At 36.0% G+C, this 20276-nt stretch overlaps 1 protein-coding gene across 2 annotated transcripts in view; it reads left to right on the plus strand.

The window, feature by feature from the left end:
• Window positions 1–20276, plus strand: part of PRKD3 (protein kinase D3) — a 91665-nt gene that overhangs the window by 9135 nt on the left and 62254 nt on the right. For both annotated transcript variants that reach the window (XM_072635862.1, XM_072635861.1), the window contains exon 2: window positions 1271–2251. In XM_072635862.1, the coding sequence (XP_072491963.1) occupies window positions 1964–2251 (288 nt within the window). In that variant the 5' untranslated portion in view covers window positions 1271–1963. The remainder of the gene's footprint in view (window positions 1–1270; window positions 2252–20276) is intronic.

Raw genomic sequence — 20276 nt, forward strand, 5'->3', positions numbered from 1 at the left:
ACAGAGAGATCTCAATGATAATTACCCGCTTATTGTATGGAATGTTTCTGAGAGTTAAGTGAAATATGTAAAATGTTACAAGTGAAAATGTTTTGTAAACTGCGCAAACCTCTTTTACTGTCTTTGTGTTTTTGCCAATCTCGTTATTGGTTTCCATGAAACTATTGTCTTACAAGTTGTATTCATCCATGTTTATGAGTTGTACTTGTATCTTTTGTATATGGCCTTTAAAAATTTTCCCTCAACAAAGAGTTCCCTCTGTAGCTACTAATTTCTTTAGATTATTCACTTATCTGTTTGACCTTCGGCAAGTCATTTGATTTCTGGGTGCCTCGGTTTCTTCACATGTCAAATGAGGAGGTTGGTTTAGATGATTCTGAAGTCCTTTTCCTAGCTTTGGATCTATGATTCTGTAATTCCTTGTTTTTCTTATTGGGAGCATTTATAATTATATAGTCACAAAATTTTTAAAAATCTCAAATCACTCATGAGACGTTTCCTTTTAAGATTTCTGCTTCATATTCTTCCCAGTTTATTAATGAATTTTTTACGATCTGCTTTCCCGAAGTGGAGGACACATGATAAACTATGCTCAGTACTCTGTTGCAGCATTATTGCAAACTCTAAGATGATGCCATTTTCTCTCAAGATTCCTGTCACTTCCATATAAGCAACTAGTTCCTCCCTGTTGATTAGCATTAATTCCATGATACCAGTTGCCTTGTTCCTTATCTGATTTTCTAAGATGAAATAATATTCAAGACAGGTTAAGAATTTAACAGAATGGAATTTCTAGCAAATTTCAGACCCCTATCATCATTATATTTTTGTCTGTGTGTAAACTTTCAGAACTTAAGGAACCATTATCCATATCCTTCATATGAGTGGAAAGTATGCTCCCACAATAATATTGGTTTTGTTTCTCTTTAACTCAAGTATTTTTTAATAGAATGAAAAGCTTTTTTTTTTCTTGGATTTTAGGGCACATTGCTAGATGATCCTTTGTGATTTTCTTGAAATGCCCTCTATCTGGCTGGCCCTTTCTTTGAGGACAGTTTTATAATAATTATAATGATAATTAGGTAGTTATGGGGAAAGCTATTAGTCATCAGGTGCACTCAGCCAATAAAAAATTAGATTAATCATAAACATATTTATAAGCAAAAAAGTCATTGTGCTCAAGCTATTAAATGTTTTTAACCTACATTTTTACTTTATGTCAATTTGAGTCTAAAATGGTAAAATTTCTTTTCTTTTTTCCTCCTACCAGGCAGACTACATTTCAAAATGCTTCAGTTTTTCTGGATGAACCCTGTGATCAACTATAATATGCATGTACCCTTTTAAAAAGCTCTACATATCATCAGAGAGTATTTGCAGAAATGAAAATGAGGATATTTTTGAAGATCATTTAAAAGTTCCCAATCATGTCTGTGAACTAAAGGATAGTTTTTTAATAGATTAATCTTAAACATTGATTTTTTAAAAAAAACATTAGTAATAATAGTGTTAAGAGGCTGTTACCTTTCTTTAAAAAAAGCACCTAAGGACATTTATGGAAGGAAACATTCAATATGCATTTTCTGAAACTAAGAACAAGAGACAAGAACAGATTTAAAAGAAAGCAAATGAAGATGTATGGTAAATAAGGAAATTAGATTTTGCTGTGATAAGGACAAGTTATGTTAAATACTTATCCATCACTTGGTTGTTTTTCCAAAGATACTTTTTTTTTTTGATAAAGGGGCTGATATTTAGGGGGAAAGGACTAGTTACTAATAAAGCTCCTAGCTGAAAAACTTGTAATCATTGGCATGTGTGGCTTGAAAGAGAAAATAAGCAAAAAGCTTTTAAATAAGTCAAAGAGTGAAAGAATTTTTTTTAACTGCTATAATTTTTAAGAGCTTCAATATAATATTTGAAATAAATTGATAGTCATTTCAAAAGATTTAAAGAAAGGCAGATGTCCGCAAACAACTCCCCTCCATCGTCACAGAAGTCTCCCTCCCCTGCATCTCTCTCTGCTGTGCTTGCAACACCTTCTCCATGTTCAAGTCCTAAGACAGGACTCTCTGCCCGACTATCCAATGGAAGCTTCAGCACACCATCGCTTACCAATTCTAGGGGCTCAGTACATGCAGTATCATTTCTGTTGCAAATTGGTCTTACGAGGGAGAATGTTACCATTGAGGCCCAGGAACTGTCCTTGTCTGCTGTAAAGGATCTAGTCTGCTCAATAGTTTATCAAAAGGTATGTCACAAGATCTTAAATATTATCAGTTGTTTTGATTAATGTTGTTTTCTTTAACTTGCGAGTAATACACCTAACAAGAAATTAGTACATCGATAGGTCTCAGTATAGAAAGAAATGAATATGATTTGTAAATATTTCAGAAAGAACTAATATTTTTTCTGTAAATTAATTAATTTAATTTTAGTTTTCAGCATTCACTTCCACAAGTTTTTGAGTTTAAATTTTCTCCATCTCCCTTCTTTCCCCCTTCCCCAAGATGGTGTGCAATCTGATAAATACTCTACATATACATTCTTATTAAACATATTTTCACATTAGTCATGTTGTAAAGAAGAATTAGAATGAAAAGGAGAAACCATGAGAAAGGAAAAACAAACAAAAAGAGCAAATAGTATGCTTTGATCTTCATTCAGACTCCATAGTTTTTCTCCGGATGTGGATAGCATTTTCCAACATGAGTCTTTTGGAGTTGTCTTAGATCCTTGCATTGCTGAGAAGAGCTAAGTCTATCAAAGTTAGTCATCGTACAATGTGGTTGTTTTCTGTGTACAGTGTTCTCTTGTTTCTGCTCACTTCACTCAGCATCAGTTCATATAAGTCTTTCCAGATTTTTCTGAAGTCTGCCCAGTCTTCATTTCTTATAAGCGTGATAGAATTCCATTACATTCGTACACTACAACTTATTCAGCCATTTCCCAATGAAGGCCATCCCCTCAATTTCCTATTTTTTGCCACCACGGAAAGAGCTGCTATAAATATTTTTGTACATGCGGGTCCTTTTCCCATTTGTGTGATCTCTTTGGGATATAGACCTAGAAGTGCTATTGCTGGGTCAAAGGGTATGCATATTTTTATAGCCCTTTGGGCATAGTTCCAAATTGCTCTCCAGAATGGTTGAATGAGTTCACAGCTCCATCAACAATGCATTAGTAAGAACTCTAATATTTTTCATCTTGGGATATCAACCTGAATTTAAATGGTAATTGAAATAATATATGTTGGGGCTTTTCATTTATGTGATATTATAGTTTTCATATTTTTGAAAGCTGAATATTTTTGCTGTGCAGTATTAATCTTTTACTTCTCTTGTCATTATTCTGGTGATCTATACCCTATTTGCTTTGAATCATCAACGATTTTTCACTTTGGATAATCTGCAGATTAGAACACTTCTATGTCTTCTCCTATCTAGATAATGCTATCAACAAATTTCTAAGCTTTTTACTGCTTGTTTAAGAAATAGATGCCATGATATGGTAACAGGCTAAAATGATGCACCAGTCTTTTCCGTTCCTTGAATTTTGTTGTGCAATTTCTTGTACTTCTAATGGTTTGTCATTTTACTATGGAATTACTTCCATATTAATGTCACCCTCATAGACCAAATGTAAAGGAGTGAAGTCAGATCCAACCTTATCACTTTGCATGACTGATGTTGTAAGTAAAAGAGAGAAAACTATGCGTAAGGTTGGATTAAAAGCTGCTTCTCATATAAAAAATAATAACAAAAACACAAACTACCCTTGTCGCTGAATAAGATTAAAACAGTCAAACAATAAAAATCATAATTTTCTGACTAAATGATTTCTTTATAACTGGGCGTAAATGAAAAGGCTTCTGAACATCTGCCCTTTGTATATTAGGCTTCATTCTGAGCTGGGATCAGGAATAGAAATTTGCATAGGATAAGCTGAATGTTTCCAAACACAGGCTACCATTTCTCTTAAAGGATAGGGAAGATGGAAACTTGGAGATTTCCACTCAGGGAGGAGTCATGGTCTGAGTGAATTGTGGACAGGTACTGAGCCATGAGGCCAGAGGCAAAAAGTATTGTTTGATTTAGAAGCAGGAGCTTTCTGTCTGGATCATCAAGATCCAGAAAAAGATGAAAAGCCCAAATGAAGAGATATTTAGGATAAGACTGTTGCATTCCATCTTAGAATCATGAGGATATCAGTTCCACAGAGTTCCCTACATTCTGTTTTCTGTGGGTGGGTACGTTTGTGTACCCTGCTCTTAAGCTTCCTCTAATTTCACTGTAGCTGGACAGCTCCAACCAGGGCCTGCATTACTTGCCATGGAAACTGCAGCTAAGTGGAAGTGGACAGGCACATTGGCACTATGGAATATGTCTAGAACTAGATGACTAGCATGGTGAGGGTGATGAAAACCATGCCATGTGAGAAACTGTTAAAAATTAGTGGTATTTTACCTGGGGAAGAAAAGACTTATGGGGAATATGCTGTCTTCATGTGCTATCACATGGAAGAAGGAATCAGATTTTATACTGTGTGATTCCAAAGGGCAGGACCATTGCCAATAGTAGAATTAACAGGGAAGCAGATTTCAGTACAGCATAAGGAAGAACTTCTAAATGATTGCAGCTGTCTGAAAATGAAATTGCCTTCTAGAAAAGGAACAATGAATCAGTGTCAATTTTTAAATAAATTAGGGATGTTGTGGGAGTTGAAGTAGAAAACATCTAGCTAGGATTCCCTTCAGTTCTGATGCCAGTCACCACATCATTGCATATTTTAGAATTTTTTAAAGTTTCTCATTTCTATCTATTCTCTATAATCTTTCAGATAGTGGTATAGAAATGTGCTTATATGATGTTCAAGTGTTCTTTGACTTTTTCTTAAGCAATTTTGAAATTTGAGTTTTCAGATTTCATTTTCTTATTCAAAAAGATTACTATATTAGTAAATTTAATTTTATCACCATTAACTTTTATGTTCTTTAGTCATTAATGGATTGTTCTTCAGTCTCTTTCCCTTTCTGTGCATTGTCTATTTCTCTTAACATTGTTTATGTTGCTCTTATACCTTTCCCATAAACATGTTATTTGGTTCTGTCTTCCTCATCTTTACTTCAAGTCCACAGTTTTCCTTCAACAAAGGTTATTGAGTAGTTGTTTGAAGAATTTGATGTGGAATAGGAGGAGAAAGCCTTTATTCTGATTACCTCTGAGTTGTGTTTTGGTCACTTTTTGATCTGATGAATCACAACCTGATATTAAAACAATATTGGAGGAATTTGAATCCATATCTTTGGCAAGTTTTTCATGATTTAGTGGTTTGTTTGTTTGTTTGTTTTGGTGTATCTATAATTTGTTTATAATCAAGTAAGAACCAAGCTTCCAGACTTTGAAAAATGTTGACCTCATGGATTAAACTCTGGATTGTAGGAGAGAAAGACCTATTAATTGTATTATCCATTTTGTGGCTTGTCACTGCATTGTCCTTAAAGTATTTTGAGAGGGTCTTATTTTAAACATCACAGAAGATGAACCTTTCATCCCTTCTCATGTAATACAGTTTTATTCAGCAGACATTTATTAAATGCCTACTTTGTGCAAGGCATTTTTCTGAGGCCTGATAGAAATACAGTAAAGGAATAGTCAGGCCCAGACCTTAAGGAGATTTCAGATATTGAGCCTAATTAGCTCCCTGTTAGTGGGATTTTCCTGATGATGAATCTTTAAGAAAAAAATGTTTAGCATATAAATGAATAGTTGCAAGGAAAAACAATTAACATAATAATGCTTAAGTTTGTGGTGATTGTACTCTGTCATATTTTTGAAGTGCAGCTTGGTGGCAGAGTAATTAGAGTACCAGGCCTGGAGTCAGCAGACTGTTCTTCAAATTCAGCCTCAGACACTTACTAGCTGTGTGACTTTGGACAAGTCACTTCACCCAGTTTGCCTCAGTTTTCTCATCTGTAAAATGATCTGGAGAAGGAAATGGCAAACCATTCCAGTGTCTTTGCCAAGAAAACCTCACATGGGATCACAAAGAGTTGGATACAGCTAAACACTACCACTTTCAAAAAACCAGCTTAGTTTAAAAAATACTTAACTTTTTGCTATTGCCCTAAATTCTTAAATATTCTCACACTCTGCTAAAATTACCACTCAGTCATACAGAATTAAAATCTGTCTTGGTCTAAGAGCCAAATAATCTGAAATGTTTCAGTATAATACATAAACATGTAAACCTGTTTTGATGTATGAACTTGTATGTTTTGGAATGGTACTGTACTGCTTTTTAAATGGGTGTCATCCTGAGCAATGAAGGGAAGCTTGATTCTGCTCATCATTACAGGTGTTTAGATAAAAACTAGTTGCTAGTGTCAGCAACTTGCTAGTGTCCTTTCTTTTCCTTTAAAGTCTCTAGTCAGGTAGTCAGTCGACATACAGTTATTAAACATTTACTTTGTGCCAGACATTGCGCTACACCTGGGGAATATAAAAAGAAAGGCCAGAAATGACTGCTGACCCTGAATACTTCACCCTGCAGTTGGGTAACATAATGTACAGGCAGCTATTTACATGAAAGTTCGAGACCTTGTAAATGGGAGGTAGCCTCCAGAGAGAGAGCTTAGGATGTTAGAGCCCAGCAGTCCATTTCCCGATGTTCCCTCCACTTCGGGAGGATGTGTCAGGGTAGAACTGAAGTAGGAAGATCTGGGAACTCCTCCCCCAGGAGAGAAGGAAATGGCAGTATCTGCAAAGAAAATCCTGAAAAGGGGCCACAGAGAGTCAACATGACTGAAATGACTGAATAACAACAAGGTACACGGTATACTTCCAGTGGAGCTGTGGGTTGGTCTAACTTGAAAACATTTCATTTATGTCCTAAATGCTTCATATGCTTTGAACCAATCCTGGTTATATTCCCTCAAGAGATCAGTGATAGAAAGGTCCTATATCTATCTGTCTGTCTGTCTATCTCTGTCTTTTCTGTCTGTCTGTTTGTCTATCTGTCTGTCTAGCTGTCTAGCTGCTTGTCTGTCTACCTATCTGTCTGTCGGTATTCATAAAAATACTAGTAGCAAAAAAAAAACAACTGGAAACACAGTGGATGCTTATTGTTTGAGAAATGGCCACAGAAATGATAGTATGTGAATGTAATGGAGTATGTGTTATTATGCTGTAAGAAAGAGTAAATGGTAGGAATTCAGAGAAACATTAGAAGATATGTACAAAGTGATGCAAAGCCAGTATACAAAGTGACCATAGCAGTATAAATGTGAGCAAGATAGAAATACTATCAAATTAATTACATTTGACTTACCTTGGTCCAGGAGGTGAAACATATTTTCTTCCACTCAGAAGTGGGGGATTATGGATGCAGACTCTTGGTATGGACCTTTGTTTTCTGATATGGTCACTTCATTGTTTGGGTTTTTCTCTAAAAAATGTTGGTTTTCGATTTGGTAACAAGGGAGGACTCAATGGGAGAGTGTTATATTAAGAAATAGTGTTATGTAAAAGACAAAAGATATAAATTAAACTTTTATAAAAATGAAAACAAAGAAAAAGCTGTGATTCTTAGTACCTTCTGTTTTCTTTTCCACTGCTTTGCCTCTGCAAAAGCTATAGGGGCTTCACAAGATTGAGGACTATTTTGTAATTTTCTTTGTTTTGTGATTTGCCATGGCCAAAAAACTCGTTTATCAGGTGGTCAGGCAACTGATATTGAACCTTTTTATATACACTATATTGGTCTGCAAAAAACTTAATAGTTTGTTTTTAGGACTATACTTGAAGCTCTTGGTAGCTTGGTAGAACCTTGGTAGAACCTATCAGAGTTTACACTCTACTGGCATCTCCTTTAAGACCCCTTATGAGTAGGAATTAGTGAATGTATGTATGTGTGTGTATGTATTTGTCCAGACCTGTGATCTTATCAGTATCCTGATATTAACAGCTCTCTCCTAATGTAGATCAGTAACTCATCTGTTACTTAAAATCTTGGAATATTTCCTGGGGTAGTGAGATGTTAAGTTTATTGCCTATGAACATCAGTTACTGTATCTTAGAGGTATTAAACATGTTGCCTATTCCAATTTTAGTGTGCACAAAGAATTTTAAGGATTTTATCAGAGCGTATGAACATTTTAGGTAGTCACCTCAGTTAGCAAATATTTTAGGAACAAAGCTCCACTTAAAAGGATTGGAGCATGACTAAACAAATTATGTTATGTGATGTAATTGTGTGAGATGATGAATAAGAAAAATTCAGAGAAGCACAGGAAAAGTTTTATGAATTGATACAGAGTTAAATAATTAGGACTAGGAAAACTAGTTAGAAGGACTCCAACCATATAAAGGGAAAGAACAAAAAAATGAAACACTTTTCAAACTGGATTAAAATGTAATTGGGAAATATTTAACAAAATAGATAAAAATGTAGTACAATATAGATAATATTAATATGTGGTTTTATAAGTCAATAGGTCACCTTCAGGGATTAGTGGCTTTGTTTCTATTTTAGTTTTACCCTGTTGTAAAGGATAGTTTGCTGAGTAGAGAAGAAGAATGTATTTAAAAATTAATATAAAACAAAAGATATCAATAAAATTTAAAAATTCAAACACTTAGATACTGAGGTAATTATCAGAAATTTGGTTTCCTTGGTTGGCTCATGAGGAAGAGACAGTGTTCTCTCAGCCCAGGTTTTTCCTAGGGTAAGGAGAATCCAGGCCTAGGTAAGAGGATATCTAAATTCCCTTGGTTCAAATGACCCAATCTCATGAAATTGGTCAGATATCATTCTGGCCTTCAAGTTCCTGGGTGGGGGATTATCCTGAGAGATTTAGGGGGCTCCTTTGTGCTTGGGGTGAGAACAGTGGGGTTCATAGTCCTCTTCTCTTTCAGGGAACTAAAGTATGGCAGGTCGGAAACAAGTAATCAGTAAATTCCTAGTAGGCAATTCCTAGTGAGAAGTATTAATGGGAAGGAATAAGCGTCCTCTGTCTTCTACATTATTTTTGATGATAGCAGTTCACATTTATGTAGCTCTTCTAAGTTTTATAAAACTTTCTTCACAACAATATACGTTGAAGTAGGTAATATATTATCTTCATTTTTAAGAGACTATGAAATATTATTCTTGTTTGTAGGTTACAGGGAAAAACATTAATTCATTAGAATAAACTATATCCTAAAATCTCTTTTCCAGCAACCTGACTCTCATTCAAACTTCAGTCATTTAGGATTCCTTGAAAGATATAACAAAAGAAATAACTATGTGCCATGACCCTGAGATTATAAATATTAAGCAAAACATAAAACAGAAAGATGTTTGTGTGCCAAAGGTATTTTCCACTGTGATGGAGGATATCTGGCTCAGAGTCCAAATTGAGGGAAGGATTCTTGTTAGAAAATGAGGGCCTCTAGATATCTAGATATATCTTTTTGTGGGTGACATTGTGCCAATTGTGTCAAGCCCTGGAACATTGTAGAACCTCCTAAAGAAATCCATAATCACTAGAAAGAGTGAATTCTTGACCGTCCACATAGGAAAAGATCAAGTGAATGAAGAACATCTATTGCTCATATCATATGACATTTTGATGGACTTATTGGGCTCACCTGTCAGTAGGTATATCTGGAACAGTTAGTATGGATGGACAACTTGGGCACAAGTTTGAGTAGGAGAACAAGCTGAATCACCTCCAGGATACTGTAAAGCTCCTTTCTTGGCCCCAAATTTTCACTGGAAATAAAGGCTCATCTTTTTAGTATCAAAAAATCCACCAGTTTTGCCTTAGGGAAGAGAAATATAGAATATGGTTATTGTCCTTCATTCTCAAAGAGGACCAAAATGACATCACTGTGTTAGAGTCAAGTTTCAGTGTGTCTGACTGTGGCTGATCAGACCAATATGAGCTTGGAATGTTCATCCACAGGTTGGACACAAATAGACTATGTGAATGTTTGGGGTGGATTTTTTAAATTTGTGCATCTTATGCTTCTGAGCTATTTCAGTTCTGCTTTGCTCATAGAGCACAACACCTTCTCTGATGTGGACACACCATGCTGAATAGTCCTCAGCATCACCTGTGTCACACAATCAATTCCAAAGTTCTTAAGAGTATCCTTGTATCACTTCTTGTGACCACCATGTGAATACTTGCACTATGTGAGTTCTCCATAAAATGGTGTTTTTGGCAAGTGTACGTTTTGCATTGAACAATGTGGCCACCCCATTGGAGTTGCATGCTTGGCAGTTTAGTTCGAGAAAGGACCTCAGTGACTGGTACCTTATTCTGGCAGGTGATCTTCAGAATCATCCAAGACAGTTCAAATGGAAGCGATTCGGTTTCCTGGCATGGCACTGGTGTGCTGTCCAGGTTTCATAGGCATAGAACAATGAGGTTAGCACAACAACTCTTCAGTTCTTCCTTCAGTTTGGTCATTAGGCCTCTTCTTTGTCGTACTCTTTTGGAGCCTCCCAAATTCTGAGCCTCAAATGTGATAATATATGTAAATTTCTTTGTAAAACTTAAGATGTTACATAAATGGTTATTTTTATAGGAATTCAAAATGAATTCCTTTTGGAGGACCATGGTGATATTCATGGTGGGTAAGTGTGGGTTACATTGTATAACCAGTGAGGAATTTTGAAGAAGATCAAGAGTAGAATATGTGACCAAGTAAATATATGCTATGAGGAAGAGAAGACATGCTGGTCTCATGCTGAGAATAAGGAATAATTAACAATAATAGCATTTATTTAGTGCTTTAAGGTTTGCAGAGTGCTTTACAGATATTTTATTTTACCCTCACTCTAACTCTGGGAGATATGCTATTATCGTCTCCACTTTACTGAGGAAGATGGAGTCTAAACAACTTGCCCAGGGGCACACATCTAACGTTGGATTTGAAGTCAGGTCTTCCTGACTCCAGGTCCAGCGCTCTGTCCACTGAGCAACCTGTCTCTTGATGGTTACCCAGAGTGCTCCTCTCATGTCAGGAGAAAGCAGGGAAGGCCTACCACATATCAGATGGCGCCCCTTCAGTGAATTCATAGGAGAACATGGATAGCCAGTAATGGACAGTTTGAGATCCGCATCGTTGGAGGAAACTCTCAAATGCTGAGATCACAAATCTCATTTGATACTTATTTCACAGGTTAGAAAATGGAAGCCTAGAGGTAAGGAGTTTGCCTTTGATCACATAGCTAATGGTGCTAGAACCAGCTTCCGTAACTGAAGACTCTCCATGGCACCATGCTGCTTATTTCTGCCTTTGGTAATGAAATTTCTCACAGTGATTATTCCATTATGCTGTGCCCCTTAGTTAATTTGAAAATTAGAAATTAAAAGAAATTTAAGTTTTTTGTCCATTTTATGTTTTATTTCATTTTGTAATGATAGTATTATACCTTTTATTATGCCTACTCTGTCATAAGTAACGATTTTAAATAATGAAGATTTTTTTTGTTGATAAGCATATTATTTTTGGATCGTTAACCCTACTCCAAAAGATATATTTGTTAACTTTAATGTAGAAATATGCACACTCGCCTTTTTGTGTGATCCGTTTTTTGACCTTTTTGTGTAACTATTAATACTAGCTGATGTTTAATATGGAGTTTTGATTACCTTATTTAAAATATGTCTATATGTGAGATGCGTTTGTCTTTATCTAAGATATAAATCAGTGCACAATGTGGATTTGTTGCTGAGATTGTTGTTCATACATAGTTGTCATTGTTTTTATTTTTAAAAATCAGCTATATTAGATTGATATCATTTCATATGCCTTCCCATATTTCTAGATTCTATCATTTTATCATTTCTTATATGCAGTAATGTTCTTTTCTATTTATATACCACATTTTGTCCAGCCTAGTTGTGCACGTAGTTTATTTCTAGTTAAGACAAACAAAAATAAAACTCAACCTTCCAGATCAAAAACCCCAACTTGGATTTTTTTTCTCCTGTTCCTGTTTTTTCAACCTTAATCTTGTTAATTACTTTTATTAGTATGTTTCTCCTTGTCTTTGAGGCTTGTATTTGTGTTACTTGTTTATATGCTTAAAACAGAAATAAGTTGTGTACTAGTCTTCCTTTAGAACTTAGTCAAACTCCCACTTACTATGGGAGGCCTTCTCTGGTCCTTATTCTTCTACCTCCAATTCCTCTCCCTCTAAGCAAATGCTTTTCCCTCTCAAACTTGATTCTGTCTATATGTGTGTATCTACATGTCTATAACTACATGTCTTGTATCGACATAGTTATTTACACATCTCTATTGGAATGTCAGTTCTTTGAGGGCAGGGACTATGTTTTTGCCTTTCTTGTGTGTCTTCTGCTTAGCACCGTGCCTCACACATAGTAAGTAACATAGGTAAACTTCATAAATCCTTGTGGACTAATGGAATGACTTATTTTCAGATATTTTAATTAGCAAAATTTAAGAGAAGTGTGACATGCTGTGAGGGCAAACATAAATAACAGGGAACTGGCTAAAAGACTGAAAACTTGATGAAATAATAAAGAGCAGGGATGACAGTAGCACGTATATCCTGAGAGGAATGTTTCAAGCAGTTATCTCTGGCAGACACATCATTCATAGTTGGCTTGGCCTAAAACTTGGACCTCAGCCAAAACTGGCCTTTTTTGAATTACATCCAATTTCGTGACACACCATGAGGGTGGGGTAGTGTTGAGTTTGTTTTTGTTGTTATTGTTAAATAGAACCAGTCTTGAGAACTCTCATAACATTTAATTTATAATTGAAAAGACATATTACTGCTGTTTTTTGAAATGTCATAAAATATTGGATCATAGCTCAGACCTTGAGTGAATGAAATATACATTTCATATGATTAATTTTCATAGGTCAATAATGCCTAAAATAACATTAAATTGAAATTTCTTGAAATACCACCTAGTAATCCTGTATTTTAAGACTTTTTAGCAATGTATGGTAAACATCTTACAACTTGGTGTTAGATTTATTTTCATTAATGGGAAGTGGATTGAGTTGGAAAGAGGACAGGATACCCTCATCCTTTGAACTGAGCAGGTTAACATACATCAGTATTCCCTTTCCTCCCATTTTACATCTACTTACTCCTGCCTCTGGCTAAACTGTCATACATTGAGGACTTATTAATTTAAATTGTTTAATCACTCAGTCCCTAAAATTGTACAAAGAGCTCAGCACCTCTAGCAAGCACTGAGATTTTTGTTTTCCCTTCTATAGTAAGGATACCTATAGTGTTTTCCTTTTTTTTCATGACGGTAGATTTGTTGTTATTCAGCTGTTTTTTATGTGTCCAGCACTTTGTGACTCCTCTTGGGGGTGGGGAGGTCTGAAGTTTAGAGAAAGCAAATAAATATTTGTGTTAGCTTTGGTATGGCGTTGGCAAATTAATGTCCATAGAAATCTCTTAAGTTTATATAATGTTGAAGTTTTCTAGATGCAGAATCAAGCTTGGAAGCTTTTTAGTAAGATTCTTATTCTCCCCTGAAGTAGTTATAAAGTTATAAACATTATGTGTTTAAATGGCTGCAATATGATGAACACAAATTATCCTCATCTAGTATTTATTAAACATTTCCATAGTCAGGTTACCATACAGAGTACTTTACAAAGCAAATTAAACAGAGAACAAGTGTTTTGTTTTTTTTTAAAGGAGATTGCTATCTGGAGTGAATGCTTTCTTAGAGTATATCCGCCCTATCAATGTACATTTAAAAAATTTAGTGCAAAAAAATCCAACTAAAAAGAGCTACGTCCTTAAATCTGGGAAGAACATTTTTCTTTTCAGATGATTGGCCCAGGAATAGTGTTGGAAATTTTTACTAAGTTCTCAAGTATGAATACAAGCCTGCCAACATACAACATTGCCTTAGTCTTTCCTGTGTGATTTCAGCATCTTTGCATATTGCTTGTAAAATACTAAAGATGGTTTCAAAGCTCCCTAGTAGCTCTTAGAGTCTGTGACTTTTTAGTGCTGGGGGCAGGGTTGTCCTAGGCAGATTTGTAAAGGAGATTAATTTCTATTATTAAGTTGTGGTTGCTTGTCTTCCTAGTGTAAAAGGGTTCAGCTGAAATTCTTATGTAGTAGCTGCTAAAATGGTTATAATTCAAATGAGGTAAAAAGGAAACTGCCAGAACTACATTTAAAACTGTAATGGCTTATGTCTTAGTAGAATTAGGAATAAAAGACTTGATCCACCCTTTATTCTGAAGGTGAAAGCTGGCTCTTTTACATCATTTAAAATGTTCGTGTCTAGGTTTGACCATTTATTTACATGACATTAGACCTTAAGATTCTCTGCCTATGTTGCTCAATTGCGTGATGACTTTTGGTACTGTTCCATGGCCACGTAGATTGTGTCTCAGTCTTGGGATGAGTGTAATTTTCAGTTTCTGCCAAAGTAGGGAGAAAACCCCAGCTGTGCCTTTTGTATTCTGGAGACCAGTTGTCATTCTGCTTTGCTTTCCTTGACTTTCCTTGCCTCTACTACAGCTGTGTTGCAGTGGCTTGGCAACACATTAGTACTTGCCCCACCCCCATGGCTTCTCTCCCTTGCTGAAGCATTGTCAGACAGCCATTACCAGTCTGGAGTCTGGAGCTGGAAGGGAGAGTTCTTTCTTTTAAACGTAAAGACCTTGACTAAAGCAACAGTTTTTAGAAAGAGTTCAAGTTAGAGATAAATAACCTTAGAGCTGTTTTCTAGAAGCTTACTAATAACAAACCCAGAACAAAGGAGAAAAATTAAAAGAGGTGTCATACTTTGGAAGAGAAATGATGTGCTCATTCATTGATTATTTTACGTATTACGTATTCAGTGTGGTATTTGTGGCATACTGATGATAAAAGTCAGAAGGGGAAACTTCATCTTAGGCCAAGCTTCCTTCCTTCCTCTGTTGGTTCTCAAATCTTTTCATTGTATCATAGTTCCATCAGCATCCCTGTTTATGTACTTAGACTTGCTTAAATGTTAATTTGAGTGATCTTCTTCAGTCAAGTACAGTGTTCAAAATATAAAGCAAAATTATCACTTAACTTTCCAGAAAATTTAGTGATATTTGATTAGTAATTCTTTGGTTTAGAAAGTAAACATTGTCTGTGGTCTTAAACTGCAACAACAAAAAAGGTTGCAGTTTTATACTGTAAACTCAGTTTGTTCTTAAAGTTAGCCACCTAGGGTGACTGATTTGTTTACTCTTATATCCCAAAAATGTTGTGTAAAAATGCAAAAGTTGTTTCATGGAATAGAAAGGATGATAAGAGTTTATAGTTAAAATCACGCAAAGATAAAAAGCCTTATAGTCAGTCTGACACGTTTCTGGAAATATATTCATGACAAAAAGCATTGATTCAAAATTCATTTTTAATTTGAACTGCTTAAAGAATTCCAGGAATATAATATTGTTTGATGGCATTTTTTGTAAAGGTATCACAAAATTGAAGTGGATCCCTCAATTTTATAGTGAAGGCAAATTGATATAAAGTTAAAGTATATGCACTCATAGACATGTAATTGCATGGTAATGTGGTGAGGCTTTGTTTGAGCTTTTAATGCCTTCTGGCACTAAATGCAAGAGAAATAAAGGGGTGGGGGAAGAAAAATGGCACAGAAGGACCATGTAGTGAGATACCAAGAAGTGGTGTTTTTAAATTAGGAAAAAAACCATTGTGGGTATGCTGAAAAACTCATGACTCCAGCTCTAGGAATTGGGCCAAGAAAGCTTGGGTAACTTTAGAAAAGGAGGTAATGACATTTTTGCTTCTTTATATCCAGTAGATTAAAGGTATTCTACACTACAGTTCTTTTACTGTTACTGTCTTGCCTTTTTTTCTCCTTTAAGTGGTATCTGCTAGGAAAGGGAGAAGGGAGGGAGTGTCCAGTTTTTGGCAGACTCTCAACATTCTTCTACCTGCCCCCTTTGTTACCTTCACTCCCATGTTTCTGGGAAAAATAGTGAGTTGAATATCCATTGCAAGAGTGAGAATGCTGACCGTTTATTGTGGTTTATATATAGAGGGATGGGGAGGATGTAATTGTGTTATTATCAGCTTTCTGATCATCTTCCCATAATAAGAGGTAATTTCTTATCCTGGAAAGAAGAGCTGTAGAAAATGTGTATACCATATTGATGGGTGTCCCTTTAGTCCTGGGGATGAAAAAGTGACAGCATTAATCATAGAATCATAAAATTTTATCCAAATGGGATTTTAGAAGTTGGCCGTCTTTTAGCCAAGAAGAGTCAATTTTGGTTTTGTTCTTAGAATGTAACCTTTTGAAATGTATCTTGTCCACTGCCTTTTAGAGTAAGCGTTCACATGGAGAGCAATAAGGGCAATAACAACTGAAAGAAATTCAGGGGAAGCTCTCTAGCTACAAAATTCCTTAATGAAATGGTAGGATCATAGAGAGTTGGCAGGAACCTTAGAAGTCATCTGATTGAGGCTACAGGGGCCCAGAGAATCAGTTTATAAGTGTCATCAAGCAACCACCAAGTGCTAGGCCTGGGAGTACAGAGAGAGAAGTGAAACAACTGCCCTTATATAGCTTAGGATCTATCTGGGGAACATGAACATATGTAGATAGATGCCAAATGGATATAAAACTGAGTGGGGGGGCTCCCTGCTTTTGACTGTAAGAATCAGGAAAGGCTTCAGGGAGAAAGTAGTCCTTCAGTGTGAAGGAAACTAGGGATCAAGAGGTGCAGGTGAGGAGAGAGTATATCCTAGGCCTAGAGAATAGTCAGTGCAAAGATTGTTTTGTCATGTGTAAGGTTGAGGATGACACTGAGATGGTGAACCTGGGCAACTGGAAGATTGGTAATGCCCTGGATGAAAACAAAGAAACTGTAGAATTCTGTTTTGGACCTGTGGTTGTGATCCCACTTTGATATAGAACAGCCACTTTGATATATCTTCCAGGTAATTGGTGATGAAGATTTAGAGTTTGGGAGAGAGATTAGAGCTGGGTGTTTAGATCTGAGAGTCATCTGCATGGGGGTGCTGATGAAATCAAATAAGAAGTCTAGAGGAATAGAAGGAGGCCCAGAACTATAGACCTCTGACAATACATTGAGAGTTAGGAGACAGGATGTAAAATGATGATTTAGCAGATGAAATTATATCACACAGTGAATGTCAGAGCCAAAATTCAAACACTTTTTTTCTATAGAACATGAAATAATTATTTGTATCCAGAAGGCAAGGCCCTAGCATATTAGATCCTATATTGAGAACTAGGAGGTCCTTATAGTTTATCCAAGAAGTCCCCTCATTTTACATTTTAGGAACTGAAACTGTCCAACTTTGTCACCCCCTACATATCCTTCTGGCTGTTATCTACTCATCCCCAAGTCACTGAATGAGTTTAGTGCCTGATTAACAGCTTTTCTCTGCTTCGTAACTCCATGCCTGCCTATTAGAGAACTTCAACATACATACCGATCTTCCCTCAGCTTCCCTGTTCTTGAATTCTCCTTAGACTTTTCCATTTTGTCTTAGCTACAAATAGATATGGTTATGCTCTTGACTTTGCCATCACCTACAAGGGTTCCACTTCTGTATTTGTGAACTTGGAAATTCCTTTATCTGATAATAATGTTTTATCATTTCATCTTTTCCTAACTTTGTTTTTCATCCTCACCTTGACCTCTAGTCTACCATTCCTTAATTCTTTCCTAGGCAAATAGATGCTTGTTGACTGATTTGCCCTAGGAAAAACTTCCCTAATTGATTTGCCTGTCCTTATCAGTCATACTTTACCCCCCAAATTGAGTCCATTTGCTGAGAATTTATTGTCTTCTTTTCTCATATCACTCAAATATCTTCCTTCCTTGTCCATCCTTCTCCCCCCTCGTATGAAAAGATGACCCTTCTCTTTGTTAGGACAAACCATGTACCCTGATCCCCTCCCTTCTCATCTTCTCCATGACCTCCAATAACACCTCCACTCTCTAAGTTTCAATTTAGCTCCTTCCATGCTATCTGTGAACTGACCCATGTCTTTCCCCAGCCTTAAAAATCCTTACTTGATCTAAAATCTCTGCTAGCTGTTATCCATATCTGTCTGTCTGTCTTCCCACTGGTTTCTTAACCCTCTGCATTTGATCTTCCAACCTCATCATTCATCTTATGAACTCTCTGAAGTTGCCAGTGATCTCTTAATTGCCAAATCTAATGGCAGTTTTCTTAATTCTCGTCCTTATTGAACTCTCTGCATTCTTTGACATTGGTGATCACCTCCTGGATACCCTCACTGTTGTATGTTTTGGGGACGTTGTTCTCCTTTGGCTCTCCTCCTACTTGTCTGACTTCTTCCTCAGTCTTTGATCTTTATCTAGGTCGTGTCCACTGGCCGTGAGTGTCTCCCCAGGGCCTTGTATTGCATCCTCTTCTTTTTTCTTTTTCTTTTTTTTTTTTACTGTCTCTCCGAATTATCTCAGATCCCATGGGTTCAGTTATCATCTGTAAGCAGGTGATTCTTAGATCACTTTATTCAGCCATAATTTCTCTTTTAAGTTCTAGTTCCACATCACCAGATGACTCTTAGATATCACAGAGTAGAGTTCCATAGGCCTCTCAGACCCAACATATCCAAAATAACTCACTGTATTTGTAGCCTCAAACTGTTTCCTCTTTCTGACCCTACTGTCACTACTGAGGGTACAACCATCCTCCCAATCATTCACACTTGCATCCTTGACATCATCCTTGATTCCTTACTTGCACTTGCCCTACATATTCAATGTTATCAAATTTTCTAACTTCTACCTTCACACCATCTCTCATACATGTTGCCTTGTTTCCATTCACAAAATCACTGTCCTAGTTCAGAACCTCATCATCTCTCCCCTGTACCATTGTAATAACCTTTTTCAACTTGTCCCTCTTTTTCCAAGCTCTCCCTCTGCCAATCCATTGTCCTCTCAGTTGCCAAGGTGATTTTCCTAAAGGGCAGGTTTGCCCTGGTCTCCTCCCAACCCTATAAAATCCTGTGGTTCCCTATTACCTCCAGGTTGAATACCACCTATGTGACATAGGCAAATCGTTTAGTTTTTTTGAGCCTGTTTCTTCATCTATAAAATAGATTAATAATAGTATCTCTTTAACACCTATTTCAAGGTTGTTGTGAGGCTCAGAAGAGATGACATAGGTAAATAACTTTACAAATGTTAAACCTTTCAATTATAAGTATTATTATTTACTTAGTGATATGAGTCAACACATAAGCACAGTTTGCTTGGTTTGGTTAAAAGAACTGTAAGAATATACTTAGGGATGTGTATTATGAGCCATCCTTTGCAGACTCCTACTGATGAGGCAGCTGAGGCTCAGAGAGGTTTGCTAATTGGCAAATTAGTGACAGGACAAGGAATGGAGATGTAGGTCTTCTGATTTTATATCCAGTGTTTTTTCCATTTTACCAGTCTTCCACATTTGTGTGCTTTGTTCTCCTTGATACTATATACTTATCTAATGATGGAAGAACAGTCTCCATAGTTATAATCAAAGGGAAGCTTTTCTTTTTTACAAATTTCTATTTAGCATTTTATTTCCCCCAATTACGTGGAAAAGCAGTTTTTAACATTTATTTTTGAGTTCCAAATTCCTTCCCTCCATTCCTTATCCCCTCATTGAGAAGGCAAGCAATTTAATATAGGCAAAACAGTAGTAGTAGTCATGCAGAACATATTTCCATATTAGTTATGTTGTAAAAGAAAATATTAGACAAAAAACCCAAGAAAAATAAAAAAGTAAATAAAGTATGCATTGATCTGGCAGACTCCATCACTTCTCTCTCTGTGGATGGATGGCATTTTTCCTCATAAGGCCTTCAGAGTTGGCTTGGATCATTTTAGTAAAAGGAAACTTTTAAAGTCAGTCTTATTTAATTTCTTCTGCTGTTTCATTTTAATTTAATAGAGAATAACACTTAAATTCCTAGGTAGAAAATAGAACTGTTAATTTCCTTTCTCAAATAGGTTTGCAATCACAGAAAAGAATGTAAACTCCTTAAGGTTAGGGCCTATTTAATTTTTCTCTTTGTGTCCTTAGCGCACCGAGCCTGGTACATTGTAGGTGTTTAATCAACATTTTGTTGATTTATTGATAGAAAGAAGTGCTTTTCTCTTTTTTTTCTCCTAGATTTTTGAATGTTGGCATAGAAAAATCATACTTAGCTTGTGAAACCTCTAATATTCTCTGTGCTTGCTGGTTTCAGAAATTTGAAAAATTATTTGAGAAAT

This window comes from Notamacropus eugenii, chromosome 1 (genome assembly GCF_028372415.1).
Source record: "Notamacropus eugenii isolate mMacEug1 chromosome 1, mMacEug1.pri_v2, whole genome shotgun sequence".
NCBI lineage: Eukaryota > Metazoa > Chordata > Mammalia > Diprotodontia > Macropodidae > Notamacropus > Notamacropus eugenii.